We start from the raw sequence: 14,994 nt of genomic DNA, 5'->3' as shown, positions 1-14,994 counted from the left end.
TGCACCCCCAGCCCCGCTAGGAGCCCCTAGCCCACCAATCTCCGCACAAAAGTTCCAGACAGATCCTGCCCACCAGGAACTGGTCCCAGTTGGAATCTCAGGATAACAGCGCAGGGATGCCAGACCCCCACACCCCAATATCCCACCCGCAGACGCAGCCACGGCCATGGTGTTTCCAGGTTTATTCCAGGTCAGCCCTCGGGGCCGTTCCCGACACACGGCAGCCCTGGCACACGCCAGCGGCGAGCGCGGTGCAGCCGCAGGGACAGCCACTGCTGCTGGCTGCCCGGGAACGGGGACTCGGGACGGGACGGGAGATCGGCTTCCGGAGCCAGCGGGGGGGTCCCCGGGATTGGGCCCAGCCCCTCCAGAGGGTCCAGGCCAGGGAGAGGGTCCACGGATTGTTCCAGGGGGTGGGCGCCTTCGTCTGAGCCTGGGAAGGGATGGAAGGGTTTGGGATAGGTTGGATAGATGGACAGGTTGGTATATCAGATCCTGCTTCCGATGGAGGTTCCTTTCCCCATCCCCATCCTCATTCCAATCCCATCCCCATCCTTGTCCCTCTCCCTGTCCCCATCCATCTTTGTCCCAGTCTCCCGATCCCTATCCCACCCCGTCCCATCCCAACTCCACCTCACCCCATCCCATTCCCATCCCCGCCTGTCTCGTCCCATCCCACCCCATTCCCCAGCTTTCCCACCCCCACCCCGCTCTCACAGCAGCGCCGGAGGCTGCCCCAGCCCCGGGGGGGTCCCCCCAGCCCCCCGGGCTGCTGCAGGAGGCACCGCACGGCCGTGTCCGTGTGTCGGAAGACGCAGAGGGCGCGCAGCGCCTGCCGGGCCTCGGGAGCCAGCCCGGAGCGCTCGGAGCACACCAGCTCCCGCACGGCCTCGAAGTCCCGCCGGAGCTGCAGGGCACCCTGCAGGCTGGGATGGGGGTCAGGGTGGGCGCGGGACCCCTGGAGTCCCCACCTCAACGCCCTGACGCTGCCGCCACGCTCTGTGAGCACCACCGAGATCCTGGCACTGCCATCAGACCCCCACGAGCACCACCGGCTCCCCACAGAACCGCTGGCACTGCCACCAGAGCCCCTGGGACCCCCACAGGGACACCCTCAGCGGGACCCCAACCTGCCACTGAGCCCCCTGGCCTGCCACTGGGACCCCTGGAACTGTCACTGGGACCCCCGGAACTGCCACTGGGACCCCTGGAACTGCCACTGGGAACCCCAGGACTCCACTGGGACCCCTGGAACTGCCACTGGGAACCCAAGCACTGCCACTGAGACCCGCAGGACTCCACAGGGACCCCTGGCACTGCCCACAGGCTGTGGCCCCCCGTCCCCGGTACCTGAACTTGATCCGGCGGGTCAGGATGTGATCCATCCAGGCCTCCAGGAAGGCCGTGGTGACCCGTGCCAGGGTGGGCACCTGGGCATCGTGGGGCAGGGCCTGGGCCCCCTGCAGCACCTGCCCCAGCACCGCCTGCACCGCGGCCGCCGCGTAGGCGCTGGGGGAGCTGGGCAGCTCTGGGGGACACAGGGACCCAGTTCAGTGAGCCCCTAAATCCCCCCACGTCCCCCCCGCCCCAACACCCACCAGCGCGGGGCCCGAGCCGCCAGTGCCGGCCCAGCGGCATCGTCTGGTCGAAGATCTCGGCCGAGAGCCGCTTGCAGCTGGTGGAGAACATCCAGAGCACATCCCCGGAGAAGAGCTGGGACACAGGGGACATGGGACGACATGGGGCGACACGGGGTGACGCAGGCATCCTCAGGACCGCCGTCCCGCAGTCCCACCATACCTGGATGCCGTTGGCCACGTCGCGGATCTGCCGGCACAGCTGGAGCTCCCAGGGGGATCCCGGGCTGGGGAGCGGCTCAGGGGGGCTGTCCCCAGGAATGTCCCCCGGCTCCGGGAAGGTCCCGCTCACCTGCAGCATCAGCTGCTCTGCCTCTGCCTTCAGCACCTGGAGGCGAGCAGGTGGAGTGAGCCCAGCCCTGCTGCGTCGCCCCAGGCCCCCGTGCCCGCCGTGCCCCCGTACCTGCAGGTCTCCCTGGGTGAGCAGCAGGAACTGAGGCAGCGCCCAGGCCGCCAGGTACCGCCCGGCCCGGCCCGTCAGCCACGCGTGGGCGGCCGCCACCGCCGCCAGGCACCGGCCCAGCACCTGCAGCCGCAGGCAGAGACCCCCGGCGGGGGCTGCGGGTGGGGGTCGGCACAGAGAGGATCCGCAGACCCGGCTGCCCTCCCCCAGACCCCTCTCACCGTGCGGGCGGGCGGGCAGCAGGCGCAGGCAGCGCAGGGCCAGTGCCAGGGCCGGGAAGAGGCACCGGAGCCGCTGGGCCGTGCGGCTGCACCCCGGCCCCGGGGACCCGCCTGGGGCCTCCAAGCACTTGTCTGACAGCCCTGAGCCCAGAGCGTGGGTAAAATCTGGAGGAGAAACAGTCAGAAAGCCCCAACATCCCCCGCTTTCACCCCACACCCCGTATCCAACCCTTCTTAGCAAACCCCCCTCCCTCACCCCATATCCACTAAGCGCCCCACACCCTGCCCCCAACCTTTTACCCCAGAGCCCACACCCTGCACCCCCTGTCCCCCTCCCCGTGGTCCCCCAGCCCCCCATACCCGTGTCCCAGCTGCAGAGGACGCTGCGGCACAGCAGGCGCAGGCAGAGCCCCCCCAGCTCCTCCCGGCACTCAGCGGGCACACGGGCTGTGGGGACACGGCGGGGCTCAGGGCAGGGCAGGGACACCCCGCGGGAGCCCCACACCCCCTGTACCCCCATACCAACAGCGAGCGCACGGCTCAGCTCCCACGCCGCGGTGACGGTGGCACCGGCGGTGGCAGGAGGGGTGCCCGGGCTGTCTCCCAGCGCAGCTGCCACGGCCTCCCAGAGCAGCAGGCGGTACCGGGCACTCAGGGTGGCAGCCACGGGGCCGCGGGCGGCGTCCAGCCATCGCACGGCCTTCCAGCCACCCGCGCTGCCCGGCCGCAGCCCCGGGGGCTCGGGGCTCTCCGATAGCACCGGTTGCCACAGGCTGTCGGCTGAGGCCACCAGCGCCCCAAAAACGTGTCCCATCAGCTCCTCGTCCTCCCGGCACAGTGCCTGCAGCTCAGCCGCCAGCGCCGGTGGCGCCTCTGCTCCGGAAGGTTCTGTGCCCACCCCCGTGCCCATCTCCGCCGCGTCGTGCCCCGGTGGCCACGGCACCACCACGTCCTCCCAGCAGATGTGTCCATCCCTGATGGTCCCGCTCTGGGGCCACAGGAGGGGCCGGAGCCTCTGGGCCACGGCCCGGCCGCGCTCGGCCGCCAGCAGCCGCAGCACCCCACCCACCGTGAAGGCGCCGGGGGCCTTCACCTCGGGGCCCAGCTCCTCCAGCAGCCCCTGCGCCACGCGGTTGTAGATCTCCAGCCCCTGGAAGAGGTCAGCCAGGCACTCAGAGGCCGGGACGGGGGTGCCGGGACTGCCGAGCTCCCGCAGCCGTCCCTCGATGTGTCGCCCGGTCAGGCGCGCGGCCGTCAGCGCGGGCAGCAGCAGCGCCCACCGCATGTGCTGCACGGCCTCGCCCCGGCGCTGCGGCAGCGCCCGCAGCCACGCGTCCGTCCGCAGCCGCCGCAGCAGCGCGGCCCAGTGCCCCGCGTGCGCCCGCAGCTCCAGGCACAGCTCCCGCAGCGCCGGCGCGGGGTGCCCGGGCTCTCCGGGCCCCGGCGGCGCCGGCAGCCGCCGCAGGAAGTCGGAGGAGGCCTTGAGGCGTCGGGTGAAGTCGCGGGCCAGGCGGAGCTGGTGGCGGTGCTGCAGCAGCGCGTGCAGGGTCGCTCCCCGCTCCGCCGCGCGCTGCCGCACGGCGTCCTCAGAAAAGTCACCGGCGCCGCCGGGGTGGGGCCGCACGTACCCCAGGAAAGTCTCGGTGCGAGGGTCCTCCCAGACGCAGAGGCGGCGGCGCAGCCCCGGGAAGCTTTGCTCCAGCGGGACCACGATGGACGCTGCTTCATCCTCATCCTCCTCATCGTCCTCGTCGCCGTCACCGCGCCGGCTCGACCGCGGGGACAGCAGGCGGCGCAGTCCCGGGGTGACACTGCGCAGCATGGCCTCTGCCCGCTGCAAGGAGCGTGCCAGGGGCCCCCGCGACCCGCCTGGGGGGCACGGGACCCTCAGGATGGGGCAGGGACCGTGGTGGAGGGTAGGGACCCCCAGTCCGAAGAACCTTGCTGTGGGGCAGCACCTGCATTGCCCCATCACTGCCACCCTAACCCTGAGACCCCCAGGACCCCGTTAGGTTCCCCACAGGTCCCCCAGGAGCCCACAGCCCATTGGGGTCCACACAGCCCACCACGTGCTACGAATGCCCCCCCCCAAGGACCCTGGACCCCATTAGGGTCCTTCACACTCCCCCCAGCACCATGCACCCCATCCGGATCCCCGCAGCCCCCCAGAACACCACACACCGTTGTGATCCCCGCAGCTCCCGGGGGTCTCACCGGGCTCGGAGGGCTCCCCGCGGGCAGCCGCACCGCCCGGTCCCGGCCGGGCCGTCAGCAGCATGAGGATGAGGCCGCCCAGGCCGGCGTCGCCCGCCTGGAGGGGCACAGGGGGCTCAGGACCCCCGGGCCGGGGCGACGGGCGGGGCCGCTCGTGACCCCGCCCACTGCCGCTCTGACCACGCCCCAAGCGCCACGCCCACAGCTGGCTCCCGCCGTGGCCACGCCCCCGTCGGAGCTCGCCACGTTTGGCCACGCCCCCCCGCCCCGCCCCGCCCCGCCCGCTGTGCCGTTGCCATGGAGACGCAGCACAGCCTGGGCCCGGCGCCCCCCTGCCCATCCCGTTACCGGCCCGGCCCCGCCGCTGCCCCGGGAGGGGCGTCCGAGCCCCCCCCCGCCCCGAGCGGCCTCACCTGCAGGCACAGCTCTCCGCCGCGCCGCTCAGCGCCGCCGGCGTCCATGCCGGGCCATGCCGGGGGCGGCGGCAGCAAAGAGGCTTAGGCCGCGCCCTCGCTAATCCGGGGGCTGGGCCAAGGCGGCCGCCAGGAGGGGCCCGGCGTGACGGGTGGCGGGGAGCGGCTGAGCCCACGGCCTTGGGGCGGGCGGGGACGGCGGGAGAGGATGCGGCGCGCCGCTCCCGCTCCGTGAGGGCCCCGCGGGCCGCCGTCCTGCCCGCATCCAGCATGGCGGCCGGGCGGCCTCACCCGGCGCCGTGACGCTTTTCCGGTAGGCCCGTGACGCGATTCTGAGGCGCGGCGGCGGCGGCCGGTGGCGATGCGGGGCTCGGGCGAGACGCGGGAGCAGGACGGGCCCGGACCGGGCGGCTGCGGCTTCGGGCCTGCTCCCGCTGCCTGCCCCTGGGGCTGTACGCTCGGCCCCGCTGGCTGGAGCGGCGGTACGGGCCGCGCCGGGGCCGGGGCGGAGCTCAGGGGTGGGAGCCCAGAGCGGGGCTCGGTTTCGGTTCCGTCTCCGCCGGCTCATGGCTGTTTCTGCTTCCCACAGCGCCCTTCTGCCCCCGGCACCGTATGTCCGGCTTGGCCGACCTGCCGGTGCCGTCGCAGGGCCCGTCCCAGACAGTGATTCAGTACAAGGCGGGGGAGGTGTGTCTGCTCTGGGACGACGGTGAGTGCTGCGCCGGCTACCGGGGCTCCCCGTGCTCGGGAATTGCCAGGGGAGGGGGAACGGCTGGGGACTGCCGGGATCCGGCGCCTGGGACTGCTGCTCACACAGCCCGTTCTCCTGCCAGACCCCAGGGTGGATTACTGCCGGCTGGGGGACGACGATTACGATTACGATGAGGACGAGCTCGACGCAGGTTTGCAGTTCTTGGACGTTCCCGTCGCCGAGGGGGCCGTTCCCTACAGCTACTGCGGCTTCCGCAAGTCCTTCCTGTGCTCAGAGCCGCCCCAGCAGCTCGCCCGGACCTCTCCCACCGCCCTGGACGCGCGGCTGCACCGGCTGCCCACGCCCCGCCGGACCTGGCTGACGGCAGAGGTGGGCAGTCCCTCTGCCGTCCCCCAGGGCCTGGAGGGTCCCAGCCCGTGGCCCCGCGGCCGTCCTGACTCGGGGCATCCCTCCTGCAGGAAGCTGAGAAGAACGCACAGGAGCTGGTGGCAGAGGAGGAGCGGGCGAAGAGGAAGGCAGAGAAGAAGAAGCTGAAGAAGAAGGTGAGCGAGGCCTGGGAAGGGCCACAGCCAGCCCCTGGGGACTGGGGTCACTGCCTCTTCTTGGGGTGCTGCCAGCAGGTTCCTGAGCTCGGGGATCGCATGGCTGGGGGCTGAGCGTGGTGGGACTGCATTTCTCTGCCTGACGCATGCTCGTGAGCCTATGTCTTCCCTTTCTAGAAACAAAAAGACCGAAAGAAACGGGAGAAACAGGGCCAAGAGCAGAAGAACAAAGAGAGCACTGACCAAGTGAGTGACCGGTCCAGACCCCTTGTGCTGTTCTGGGGGTGCCCAGAGGTGGGGGCCAGCCAGCACCCCCTAACCCTGTCACCTCACCCCCTCCCTCTCCTTGCAGAGCCCCCCAAGTGGCCCTGCCGGCAGTGGGCCTTCCTCAAATGGTGCTGAGGATGAGGGATGCTGTCCAGAGCCCACCCCGTGCCCTGGGGACTCCACAGTCCCCTCGGAGGAGCCTGGGTCAGAGGACACGGCGGTGACAGAGGTGAGGGACAGTCTCCCCAGGGGGACCATCTGGGGGTGGGGGTTCCAGGGCTCTGCCTGCCCATCCCTCCCTGCTTCCCCAGGAGGAGCTGGACCTGAGCTGCAGTTTTGTCTGCAAAGCACGGCAGAAGGCGGGGGTCAGGCTGCCTCCCCCGGGCAGTGACCGCTCCCCCGGGACACAGAACGTGGAGCCAAGCAAGAAGGTGCCAGAGAAGGGAAGTGGGGAGCCTGTGGAGAGACCCGTGTCCCCCCAGCCCCCCCAGCCCAGGCCACCCAGCCCCAGCACGGTAGAGCAGAGCCTGGCGCTTGCAGGTCAGTGCAGGGACCCCCAGAGGGGCGAGGGGGGGGCACTGGGGGCTCTCCCTGCTTCTCCCCGGCTCAGAGGGGCTGTGCTAGGGGAACTGTCCCTCCCTGTGTCACCTCCCCAGGCCACGGCATCGAGGCAGCCCAGATGGGCAAACACACCGAAGCGGTCTGGGCTTTCACCGTCGCCCTGGAGCTGAACCCCCGGGAGCACCGGTGAGCAGAGGGGCTTGGGGTGAGCCGGGGGTCCTGGGGTGGGAGGGACAGGCCTCAGTGACACCCCCATCCCCACAGGTTCCTGGGGAACCGCTCCTACTGCCTGGAGAAGCTGGGCCGGTACGAGGAGGCGCTGGCGGATGCGGAGGCGGCGCTGGCGCTGCGGCCGGGCTGGCCCAAGGGCTCCTTCCGCAAGGGCAAGGCCCTGCGGGGGCTTCAGGTACCTGGGGGGGCTCCCGGGACTGTGCAGGGGGCTGGAGTCCTGGGGGGGGACTGCAGGAGGTGGGTGCCATGGCTGGGTGAGAGGCTGCTGCGTTCTAGGAGCGAGGGTGGGGCTTTCAGAGTGGCTGAAGGGTGCTGTGGGGTGCTGTTGGAGACAAAGCGGGGGTTTTGGAGTGCTGGTGGGCTGGGCAGGGGGCTGAGGGGTGTTGGGTGGGGGCTCTGGGGAACTGGAGGAGCTGTAGGGTGCTGGGGCTGAGGGGTGGGGCTGGTTGCATTATTTGTGAGTTGGCCGGGGAGGACTGGGCAGGGCGCTGGGGGTGCTGCAGGGTGTTGGTGGGGTGGGGTAGGGCTGCTGTGCTGGGGGATGTCAGTGAGGCTGTGAGGTGCCATTTGGGCTGGGTGGGGGGTGTGGGGTGCCTGTGGGGCCAGGCAGGGGGTTGCAGGTGCCCCCCGGCCCCCAGCGCTACGCCGAGGCCGCGCGCACCTTCGAGGAGCTGCTGCTGCAGGATGGGGCCTATGCTGAGGCAGCCACGCAGCTGGAGGCCTGCCGGGCCCTGCTGCAGGTGAGACCCCCCCCCTTTCCCAATCCCCTACCCCCTGCCCCCTGTCCTGCTGTGCCCCCCACGCCTCACCCCTGTCCCCTCACAGCAGTGCAGCCGCCCCGGGGGTGTCCCCGTGTCCCCTTTCCTGCTCAAGGCTAAGGAGCCGCTGTTTCTCCCTGGTAAGGGACAGGGGTGGGTGGGCTGGGGGGACCCCGGGGGTATCCCTGTGTCCCCAGTGGGTGCTGAACCCCTTTGGCCCCTCGGCAGCAGGATGGACAGCCAGGAGCTGCCAGGACACAGGTGACAAAAGTGTGACGGGAGGCAGTGCCAGGACCCCCACAAAGGACCCGGAAGGGGCACCTGCTGTGGCCAGTGGCTACCCAACACTGCCACCGAGCCACCCCGCCAGGTACGGGGGTCTGGTGATTTGGGAGTCCCAGAGTGGGGCGATGCCGGCTCTGATGACACCGGGATGGCTCCTGGCAGGGACTGCTTCCCGCTCTGGGTGGGCAACGTCACCTCCCACATCAACGAGAAGGTGCTGCGTCGTGCCTTCGGGCGGTGAGTGACCCCCAGGACCTCTCCTCCTCCAGGACCCCCAGCCCCTGGCACAGCCCTGGTGACCCCCAAGCTCCCCAGCTCTGTCCCTGTCCTCATTCTCTGGTGGTTTTGACCTGCAAGGGATTCTTGGGGAGTAGTGTCTGGCTCACACACCACCCACAGGTTTGGGGATCTCTGTCCCACAGCTTGGGGTGTCTTTAAATGTTCCTCCTCAGGTTTGGGAGTCTCTGTTCCCCCATTCTGGAGATTTGGGGGTGTCTCACTCCCCATCTTTGGGACTCTTTCACCCTTCCCCAGCTGTTGGGGGTTGCCAAACCTGCTTTGCATGTTTGAGAGTCTCTGACCCTCCTACCCTGCAGGTTTAGGGGTCTCTAACCCTCCACCTTCCCATGTAGGAATCTCTAACTTGATCCCCCCACATTTGGGGGTCTGTGCCCCCCAGGTTTGGGGAGATCCGCTCCGTGCGGCTGCTCCCGGGCCGCCGCTGCGCCTTCATCAACTTCTGCGGGAAAGCAGAGGCCGAGGAGGCCTTCAGGGCCATGCAGGTGAGCTGGGGGAGCTTGTGGGACCCCCCTCCACCGCTCGAGTGGCCCTGGGACACCCTGTCCCCACAGGGGACCTGTCCCCGTGCCAGCTGCCAGCTCCTTCTGTCCCCAGGGTGCCACCTTGGAGGGCAGCAAGCTGTTGCTGCAGCTCAAGCACCCGGCCCACGCCACCCCGGCCCCCGTGCCCCGTGCCAAGGGCAAGGCCACCCCTGGGGGGCTGCTCAGTTGACCCTGCTCTGCTGGGGGGGCCCCTGGCAGCCCCCCCCTCACCTGCCTGTACCTGCCTGTGCCTTGTCCTCCACTGCCAGGGGTGGGAATGTCTCCCTCTCGTGCCTTGGGGGTGCTGGGGGTCAGGGCCCACCCTGCAGCCCCTTGTGCTGAGGGGTTGGGCCTGGGCTGTTCCCCGTGGCCCCTCAGGGATTTGGACCAATTTGGGTTTTTTAATAAAGCTGAGATTTCTTTTTCTCTCTCGCCTTCCTTTGGGCTGGTGTCCCTCAGCCTCTGTGCCACCCCTCTCCCTCACAGTCTTGGAGCCCCCACTGCTCCAGTCCCCCCTGTCCCTGTCCACCCCGTGTCCCCCTCTGTCCCCTGTCACTCCCCATGTCACTCCAGCCCCAGGGGACAGCGAGGGCTCGGGGCTCTACCCCCCCTTAATGTCACCGGTTGGTGACAGGAGCTTGGGGGGGGGGGGTGTGACAGGCGTGAGATCAAATACAATTTGATTAATATGCAAATTGAGGGGGGCAGGGGCGGCCGCAGCCGGTAATTAATCACCGGTTAAAACAAATTAATGCCCGCGGTGGGAGGTGCTCGCCCGGAAAAAAAGTGGGGGCTGGGGGTCTCTGGGGTCCATATTAAGGTGTTGCCTTTATTGCAAATATTTACACCGGGGCCGATAGAAAATAAAATTAAAAAACAAAACAAACCGAAAAACAATGGAAAGACGGACAAAAAAAAGCCGCAAAAGGGTTCACCGAGGGGGCGGGGCTGGGCTCGGCTCCTTTCGGAACCGAGCCGAGCGGGGCCCGGCGGATCCGCACGGAGCGGTCTCGGCCTGAAGCCACCCGAGTGAATCCGAACTCGGCCGAGCCGGCCGGAGAGGATCCGAACGGAGCAGTCTCGGTCCCAGTGGATCCCAGCGGAGCCGGGCGTGCTCGGCTCAGTCTGCCACGTCGATCTCCTCCTCCGAGAGCTCGGCGGGCTCTGTGGTCCCGGTGCCGGTACCGGGAGCCCCCGGGGGCTCGGGCAGCCCCGCCAGCTGCTGCAGGGCGGCGGGGGGCAGCGCTTGCAGCGAGGCCACGTCCGCCCGCAGCTCCTCCAGGTCCCGCTTGAGCTTGGCGCGGCGGTTCTGGAACCAGGTGATGACCTGGGCGGCGGAGAGCGCCAGCCGCGCCGCCAGCGCGTCCCGGTCCACCGGGGAGAGGTAGCGCTGCCGCCGGAATCGCTGCTCCAGCTCCCGCAGCTGCTGCGCCGTGAACGCGGTCCGGGACTTGCGACGCTTCCTGCAGGGAGGGCGCGGGCCCGAGGCGCCAGGCGGGGACGGACCTGCGGAGACAGCGCGGTTAGGGCACGGAGACCCGGCAGCAGCACCGGGACCCGCACCGGGGAGCGGCCCCCGGACTACCGGCACGGGGACGCGGGCAGCACCGGCACCGCCGAGCCGCGCAGAGCACCGCGGGCCCCGACCTGCGGGGGCAGCGGCGTCGGGTCAAAGACACCGGTACACGCACCGGGACCCACCCGAGCCCTGCGGCTCCCGACCTGTGGGCGCAGCAGTGCCAGGGCACCGGTAACTGCAGCTGCACCGGCCCCGCCGAGCCCTGCGGGTGCGTCCCGGCCCCGCCGACTCCCGGTCGAACGGAGACGATCCGGCCCACATCGAACTGAACGCAGACGAGCCGTACCAAACCGAGTCGTGCTCAACCCAACCGAGCAAACCAAACCGTTTGCGGTTTGGCCGGCGCCAGAAGCCGGGAGTCATCGTTCTACAGCGGCCGCGGTCGTGTCGGAGTCGCCCCCGTTGCGACCGGGGCTGAGACACCCGCGTCTCGCCGGCGGCGGCTCCGGCAGCCAGGAACGAAGCCGGGAGCCTCGGCAGAGAGCCGGGATCCTACTTCTCTACGATTCCAGGAGAACCGAGGCCGTGCTGGTCCCCAGATTCGATCCCGTCGCCTCTCCCGGTGCCGGTGCGGTCGCTGCTGCCCCTAGCGACCTAGAGAACCCCCGGCGAGACGCGGATCGCCACCCCGGGCACGGCTGCACGCCGCCGGCGGGATCCCGATCGCTGTCCCGATCTCTTTCCCGCTCCGGGCCCCGGTCCGTTCCAGCCCCGCCGCTGCCGGTGGCACCGAGCCGCCTGTCGATAACGCGGCTCGCTCGGGCCGTGCGTCCCCCAGTAACAGCGCTGGCTCCCGGGGTCTCTCGCAGCGCGGACTCCACTCCTCGTTCGGTAGAAGAGCTCCCGGCGGTCCCGCCCGAGTCCGTGGGTCCGTCCCGGTAGCAGGGCTTTACCGAGGTCACGGGAACCCGATCGATGCCGCGTTCGTCCGTCGGTCCAGTAACGAGGCTTCCCCTCCACTCTCGGAGCCCCGATCGGCCCCGTTTCTGTCCGTCCCGGTAACGGGGATTTCCAGTCCGTCCTTCCGTCGCAGCGAAGGAGCGTTTTCGTTCATCACGGAAGCCTGGGCTGTCCCGGCTGTGTCGGTGGGTCCGTCCCGGTAACGAGGTTTTACCTGAATTACTGGCACCTCCATCTGTCCGCCAGTCCCGGCTCGTTCCGCCGTTACCCGCGGCCGGTTCGCGACCGGGCTTTGTTAATTCCGAGATCCCGGCTCTGCCGTGTCCATCTGTCCGGCCGGTACCGGAGCTTCACGCCCGCTCCGGGAGCCCCGTTCGCTGTCCGTCCGGCAGCAGGATTTTTTTTTTGTTCATTTTTATTAGTCCCGTGTCTGTCCTTCCGTCTGGCCGGTAACGGGAATTTTCCTCCGCCCGGGAGCCTCTATCGTTCCCTTTTTTGTCTGTCTGATGACCCGGTAATGGTTTATTTCGGTGTTTTTGGGGTTTTTTTTCCGATCCGTTTTCTGTCGATATGTCTGTCCGGTAACGGGCCTTTATACCTTAATTCCGGGAGCTCCGATCGGCCCCGTTTTTGCCCGTCTGCCCGTCCCGGAAAAAGGGGATTTTTCACCCCCGTTCCTGTCCGTCTGTCCACCCGGTAATGGGATATTTTCGCTCACTTATTTCGTTCCTCGCCATGTCCGTCCGTCCGTCAAATAACGAGGGTTTTACCTTTAAACCGGGATCCCGAGGCGTCCTCGTTCTGTTCGTCTGTCCGCCCGTTAACGAATTGGTTTATTCGTTAATCACAGCATCTCTGTCTGTCTGTCCGTCTGTCTGCCCGGTATGGTTCCTTAATTACCGGAGCGCCTCTCCGTAATTAGGAATTTTTTTTCCCCCGTTAATTACCGGAGTCTGGCTCCATCCTCGCTCGTCTGTCCGGTCGGTAACGAAGGTTCGGTTACTCACGGGAGGGCTGATCTAGCGGTCCGTGTCCGTCTGTCCAAAGGGGTTTTCGTTACCGGCGTGAGTCGCGTTGTGCCCAGCCGTATCCGTTAATTACCGGCACGCTGCTCTGCCGTGACTGTCGTTCTGTCCGTCCCGGTAATATTTCTTTTTCCCCCACGTTAATCGCGGAGACTGGTCCGTCTCAGTAAAGAATGGTAATTGTGTTTCGGCTTTAATTACCGAAGCCTTTTTCGGTCTGTCCGCGTCGGTCTGTCCGTCCCGGTAACGGTTTTATGAATTCCCGGCGGCGCCGTGCTTTGCCTGTCCGTGTGTCCCTCCGTGTGAAGGATTTTCCGTTAATCCCGGAGACGAGATCTGTCCGTCCGCGTCCGTCTCTCCAACCCAGTAACGGAATTTTTCATTCCCGGAGGCGGCGTGCTGGCTGTCGGTTTCCGCCCGTCCTCCCGGTTCGGCCGAGCCCGGGAGATGTGGGGCCGGTTCGTCCCCGTCCGTGAGCGGCCGTCGGACCCCGCCGGTACAGGGCTGCTCCAGCACGCCAAGCCCCGGACGGAGCCGCCGTCCCCCTGAGGCTCGGGGCCGGTACCGGGTTTCCGTTGCCGCCGGGCCCGATCCGCCGCTCGGCCCCCGCGCTCGGTCACGGTCACGGTCACGACTCGGCGGCGCCGATCCACCGCCCGGTCCCGCGGCTCCCGGTAAAACTGCCGGCCCCGGCGCGGCCGGTTCTCCCGGAGCTCCTGTTCCTCGGTGCCTGTGGCGGCTTACTGGGGCCGGGGCTCGCTCCGGTTCCCTGTGTTCGGCCCCGGGATTTCTCCTTCCCTTCGGACTGAGGCTGCCGCGTGTCCCCGGTGACCCGGCCGAGCACCGGCGGCTTCTCGGGCCTCCCAGCCCCGCTCGCCCCTCTGGGACAAGGAGGAAACTTCCCGGGACGGGGACGAGGGGCGTCCCTGGCCTCGCCACGGCCTCCCCACCGCCCTCCAGCCCCGCCACCTGCCCGGTGCCCGGTTCCCGGTGCCCGCCCCGCTCCCGGCGGAGCCCCCCCGCCTCGGCAGCCCCCCCGTCCCGGTACCTCCGGCCGCCTGCAGCATTCCCAGCTCCAGCCCCTGGAAGGTTTTACTGGCGAGTTCCTCCAGCGCCCAGAGCGGCGAGGCCGGGGCGCAGCCGCCGCCGCCGCCGCGGGGCCCTGTCGGGGCGGGGGGGGCGGCGGGACCGGTCCCGGTCCCGGGGGGGCTCCCGCCGCGGGGACGTCCAAGGATGTCCTCGATGCCGAAGGGGGTCAGCGGTTTTGTGGTGTTGGCGGGGGGCGGGAGCCGGTCCAGGGGGCTCCGCCGGTGGCCGCCGACCGCGGCGGGCAGCGGGGGGGAACCGGCCGCCTCCCCCGCCGAGGTCATGCCGGGACCGGGACCCGCGCCGGGACCGGGACCCGCCGCCGCCGCCCCCCCCCCCCAGCCCCGCGATTCCCGTTCCACCGCCTTAAAGCCCCGGGATACCGGGAGGAGGAGGAGGAGGAGCCACCGACGCCCCCCCTGTCGGGGGGGGGGGGACCGACCCCTCTCCGCCACTACCGGGGCGCAGCCCCGCGCCTCCCCCCTGTTGTCTCCCCCATTTTAACCCACCCCAGTGGGTCCCCCCTCCTCCTCTGCTCCCTCCTCATCCTCACCGTGGCTCTTACCCTCACCCAAAAATTTATTGGCTCTTTTGCTCTAAAATGCCCCATAAAAGCATCGGGGCCGCGGCTGGGAGTGATTAAGCCCTTTTGGGTGGGTTTTGGGTTTCAGAGCCATAAATCCCCCCCCCCCCCCCACCTCCCCGCCACATTCCCGCTGCCCTTTCCCGGTACAAATAGCTCCGGGATTTCGGCCGCTCGTAAAAATCCCGGGATGCCGCACACGCAGGTGAGGCCCGGCTGGCGACGCCGCGTCCGGATTATCCGGCGGGCTTGGGGCTGGGGGATGCCGAACTGCCCCTCCGGAGAGGCGATTCGGCACCCCCCAGCCCCAATCCCGTCGGGTGTCCCCATGGATCTGTCGCTGGGATCGGGGACATGGCGAGGTCACGGGGGTCAGGGCGGTAATGAACCTGCGGCCGATGCGGGGGGGGCCGGTGGGAGCACACGGAGCCGCCTTGGGGGAGCAGGTGCAGGGGGATCCGGCAGCGCCGATGCCAGGATTATGGAAGTGGGGAGGGGGCGGGAGGGGAGGGGAGGGGGGGCATTTTTCCAATCTTGCTGACAAAGGCAGAACGCGATCTCCCGGCTGGAAATCGGAGTTTGACAAATTCAACCTTGAAATTTCCCAGCAGCCGGAGCAATTAAAGGCCGGCGGGTGGGGGGGGGTGGGGGGGTGGGGGGGTGGGGAGGGGGCTCGGTTTGGGAGAGGGACACGGGGCCCCTCGCACGGCGGCGTGCCGGGCACAGCGGCGTTTGCAGGGATTCCTCGCACGCGGC

The 14,994-nt window shown here is 69.0% G+C and overlaps 3 protein-coding genes across 8 annotated transcripts; 1 reads left to right on the top strand and 2 right to left on the bottom strand.

Moving 5' to 3' along the window:
* Positions 1-167: 167 nt before the first annotated feature.
* On the bottom strand, positions 168-5,117 carry CCDC142 (coiled-coil domain containing 142). Of its 3 annotated transcripts, none has more exons than XM_068189110.1 (11): positions 4,889-5,117; positions 4,476-4,572; positions 2,784-4,130; positions 2,622-2,708; positions 2,262-2,426; positions 2,041-2,195; positions 1,801-1,965; positions 1,599-1,713; positions 1,351-1,528; positions 718-919; positions 168-433 (listed from the first exon to the last, which is right to left on the bottom strand). In XM_068189110.1, exons 1-11 carry the CDS (start codon positions 4,934-4,936, stop codon positions 182-184), a joined length of 2,811 nt encoding a protein of 936 aa, XP_068045211.1. In that variant the 5' UTR covers positions 4,937-5,117; the 3' UTR covers positions 168-181. The 3 variants fall into 3 exon arrangements, with proteins under 3 accessions (XP_068045211.1, XP_068045212.1, XP_068045213.1); XM_068189111.1 differs by having other exon boundaries at positions 718-926; positions 4,889-5,109; XM_068189112.1 differs by lacking the exon at positions 4,476-4,572 and having other exon boundaries at positions 4,889-5,018.
* Positions 5,118-5,221: 104 nt separating this feature from the next.
* TTC31 (tetratricopeptide repeat domain 31) lies at positions 5,222-9,386 on the top strand. Of its 4 annotated transcripts, none has more exons than XM_068189117.1 (15): positions 5,222-5,370; positions 5,478-5,597; positions 5,722-5,969; positions 6,059-6,142; positions 6,320-6,388; positions 6,495-6,638; positions 6,721-6,949; positions 7,066-7,156; positions 7,235-7,376; positions 7,840-7,941; positions 8,030-8,099; positions 8,191-8,329; positions 8,407-8,481; positions 8,924-9,026; positions 9,139-9,386. In XM_068189117.1, the coding sequence occupies exons 1-15, from the start codon at positions 5,250-5,252 to the stop codon at positions 9,253-9,255; spliced, it is 1,854 nt and encodes a 617-aa protein (XP_068045218.1). In that variant the 5' UTR covers positions 5,222-5,249; the 3' UTR covers positions 9,256-9,386. The 4 variants fall into 4 exon arrangements, with proteins under 4 accessions (XP_068045218.1, XP_068045216.1, XP_068045215.1 ...); XM_068189115.1 differs by having other exon boundaries at positions 8,188-8,329; XM_068189114.1 differs by having other exon boundaries at positions 8,027-8,099; positions 9,139-9,385.
* A 100-nt stretch (positions 9,387-9,486) lies between these two features.
* Positions 9,487-14,090, bottom strand: LBX2 (ladybird homeobox 2). The gene is made up of 2 exons (XM_068189118.1): positions 13,618-14,090; positions 9,487-10,571 (listed from the first exon to the last, which is right to left on the bottom strand). The coding sequence occupies exons 1-2, from the start codon at positions 13,937-13,939 to the stop codon at positions 10,186-10,188; spliced, it is 708 nt and encodes a 235-aa protein (XP_068045219.1). The 5' UTR covers positions 13,940-14,090; the 3' UTR covers positions 9,487-10,185.
* Between the last annotated feature and the right edge of the window lie 904 nt (positions 14,091-14,994).

Source organism: Anomalospiza imberbis, chromosome 4 (assembly GCF_031753505.1).
Source record: "Anomalospiza imberbis isolate Cuckoo-Finch-1a 21T00152 chromosome 4, ASM3175350v1, whole genome shotgun sequence".
NCBI classification, from domain to species: Eukaryota; Metazoa; Chordata; class Aves; order Passeriformes; family Viduidae; genus Anomalospiza; species Anomalospiza imberbis.
The sequence above is the reverse complement of the archived record's forward strand: the minus strand, read 5'-3'. Positions and strand labels throughout refer to the sequence as shown.

Excerpts from the sequence above, each read along its gene's own strand:
- CCDC142 (XM_068189110.1), bottom strand. The coding sequence starts at position 4,936 with ATGGACGCCGGCGGCGCTGAGCGGCGCGGCGGAGAGCTGTGCCTGCAG. Across the intron at positions 4,573-4,888 it reads GCGGAGAGCTGTGCCTGCAG|GCGGGCGACGCCGGCCTGGG; the intron begins GTGAGGCCGCTC and ends GTGCCCCTCCAG. Across the intron at positions 920-1,350 it reads ACCCGCCGGATCAAGTTCAG|GGTGCCCTGCAGCTCCGGCG; the intron begins GTACCGGGGACG and ends CCCAGCCTGCAG.
- LBX2 (XM_068189118.1), bottom strand. The coding sequence starts at position 13,939 with ATGACCTCGGCGGGGGAGGCGGCCGGTTCCCCCCCGCTGCCCGCCGCG. Across the intron at positions 10,572-13,617 it reads AATGCTGCAGGCGGCCGGAG|GTCCGTCCCCGCCTGGCGCC; the intron begins GTACCGGGACGG and ends CTGTCTCCGCAG.
- TTC31 (XM_068189113.1), top strand. The coding sequence starts at position 5,250 with ATGCGGGGCTCGGGCGAGACGCGGGAGCAGGACGGGCCCGGACCGGGC. Across the intron at positions 6,143-6,319 it reads AGAAGAAGCTGAAGAAGAAG|AAACAAAAAGACCGAAAGAA; the intron begins GTGAGCGAGGCC and ends TTCCCTTTCTAG. Across the intron at positions 7,157-7,234 it reads CTGAACCCCCGGGAGCACCG|GTTCCTGGGGAACCGCTCCT; the intron begins GTGAGCAGAGGG and ends CCATCCCCACAG.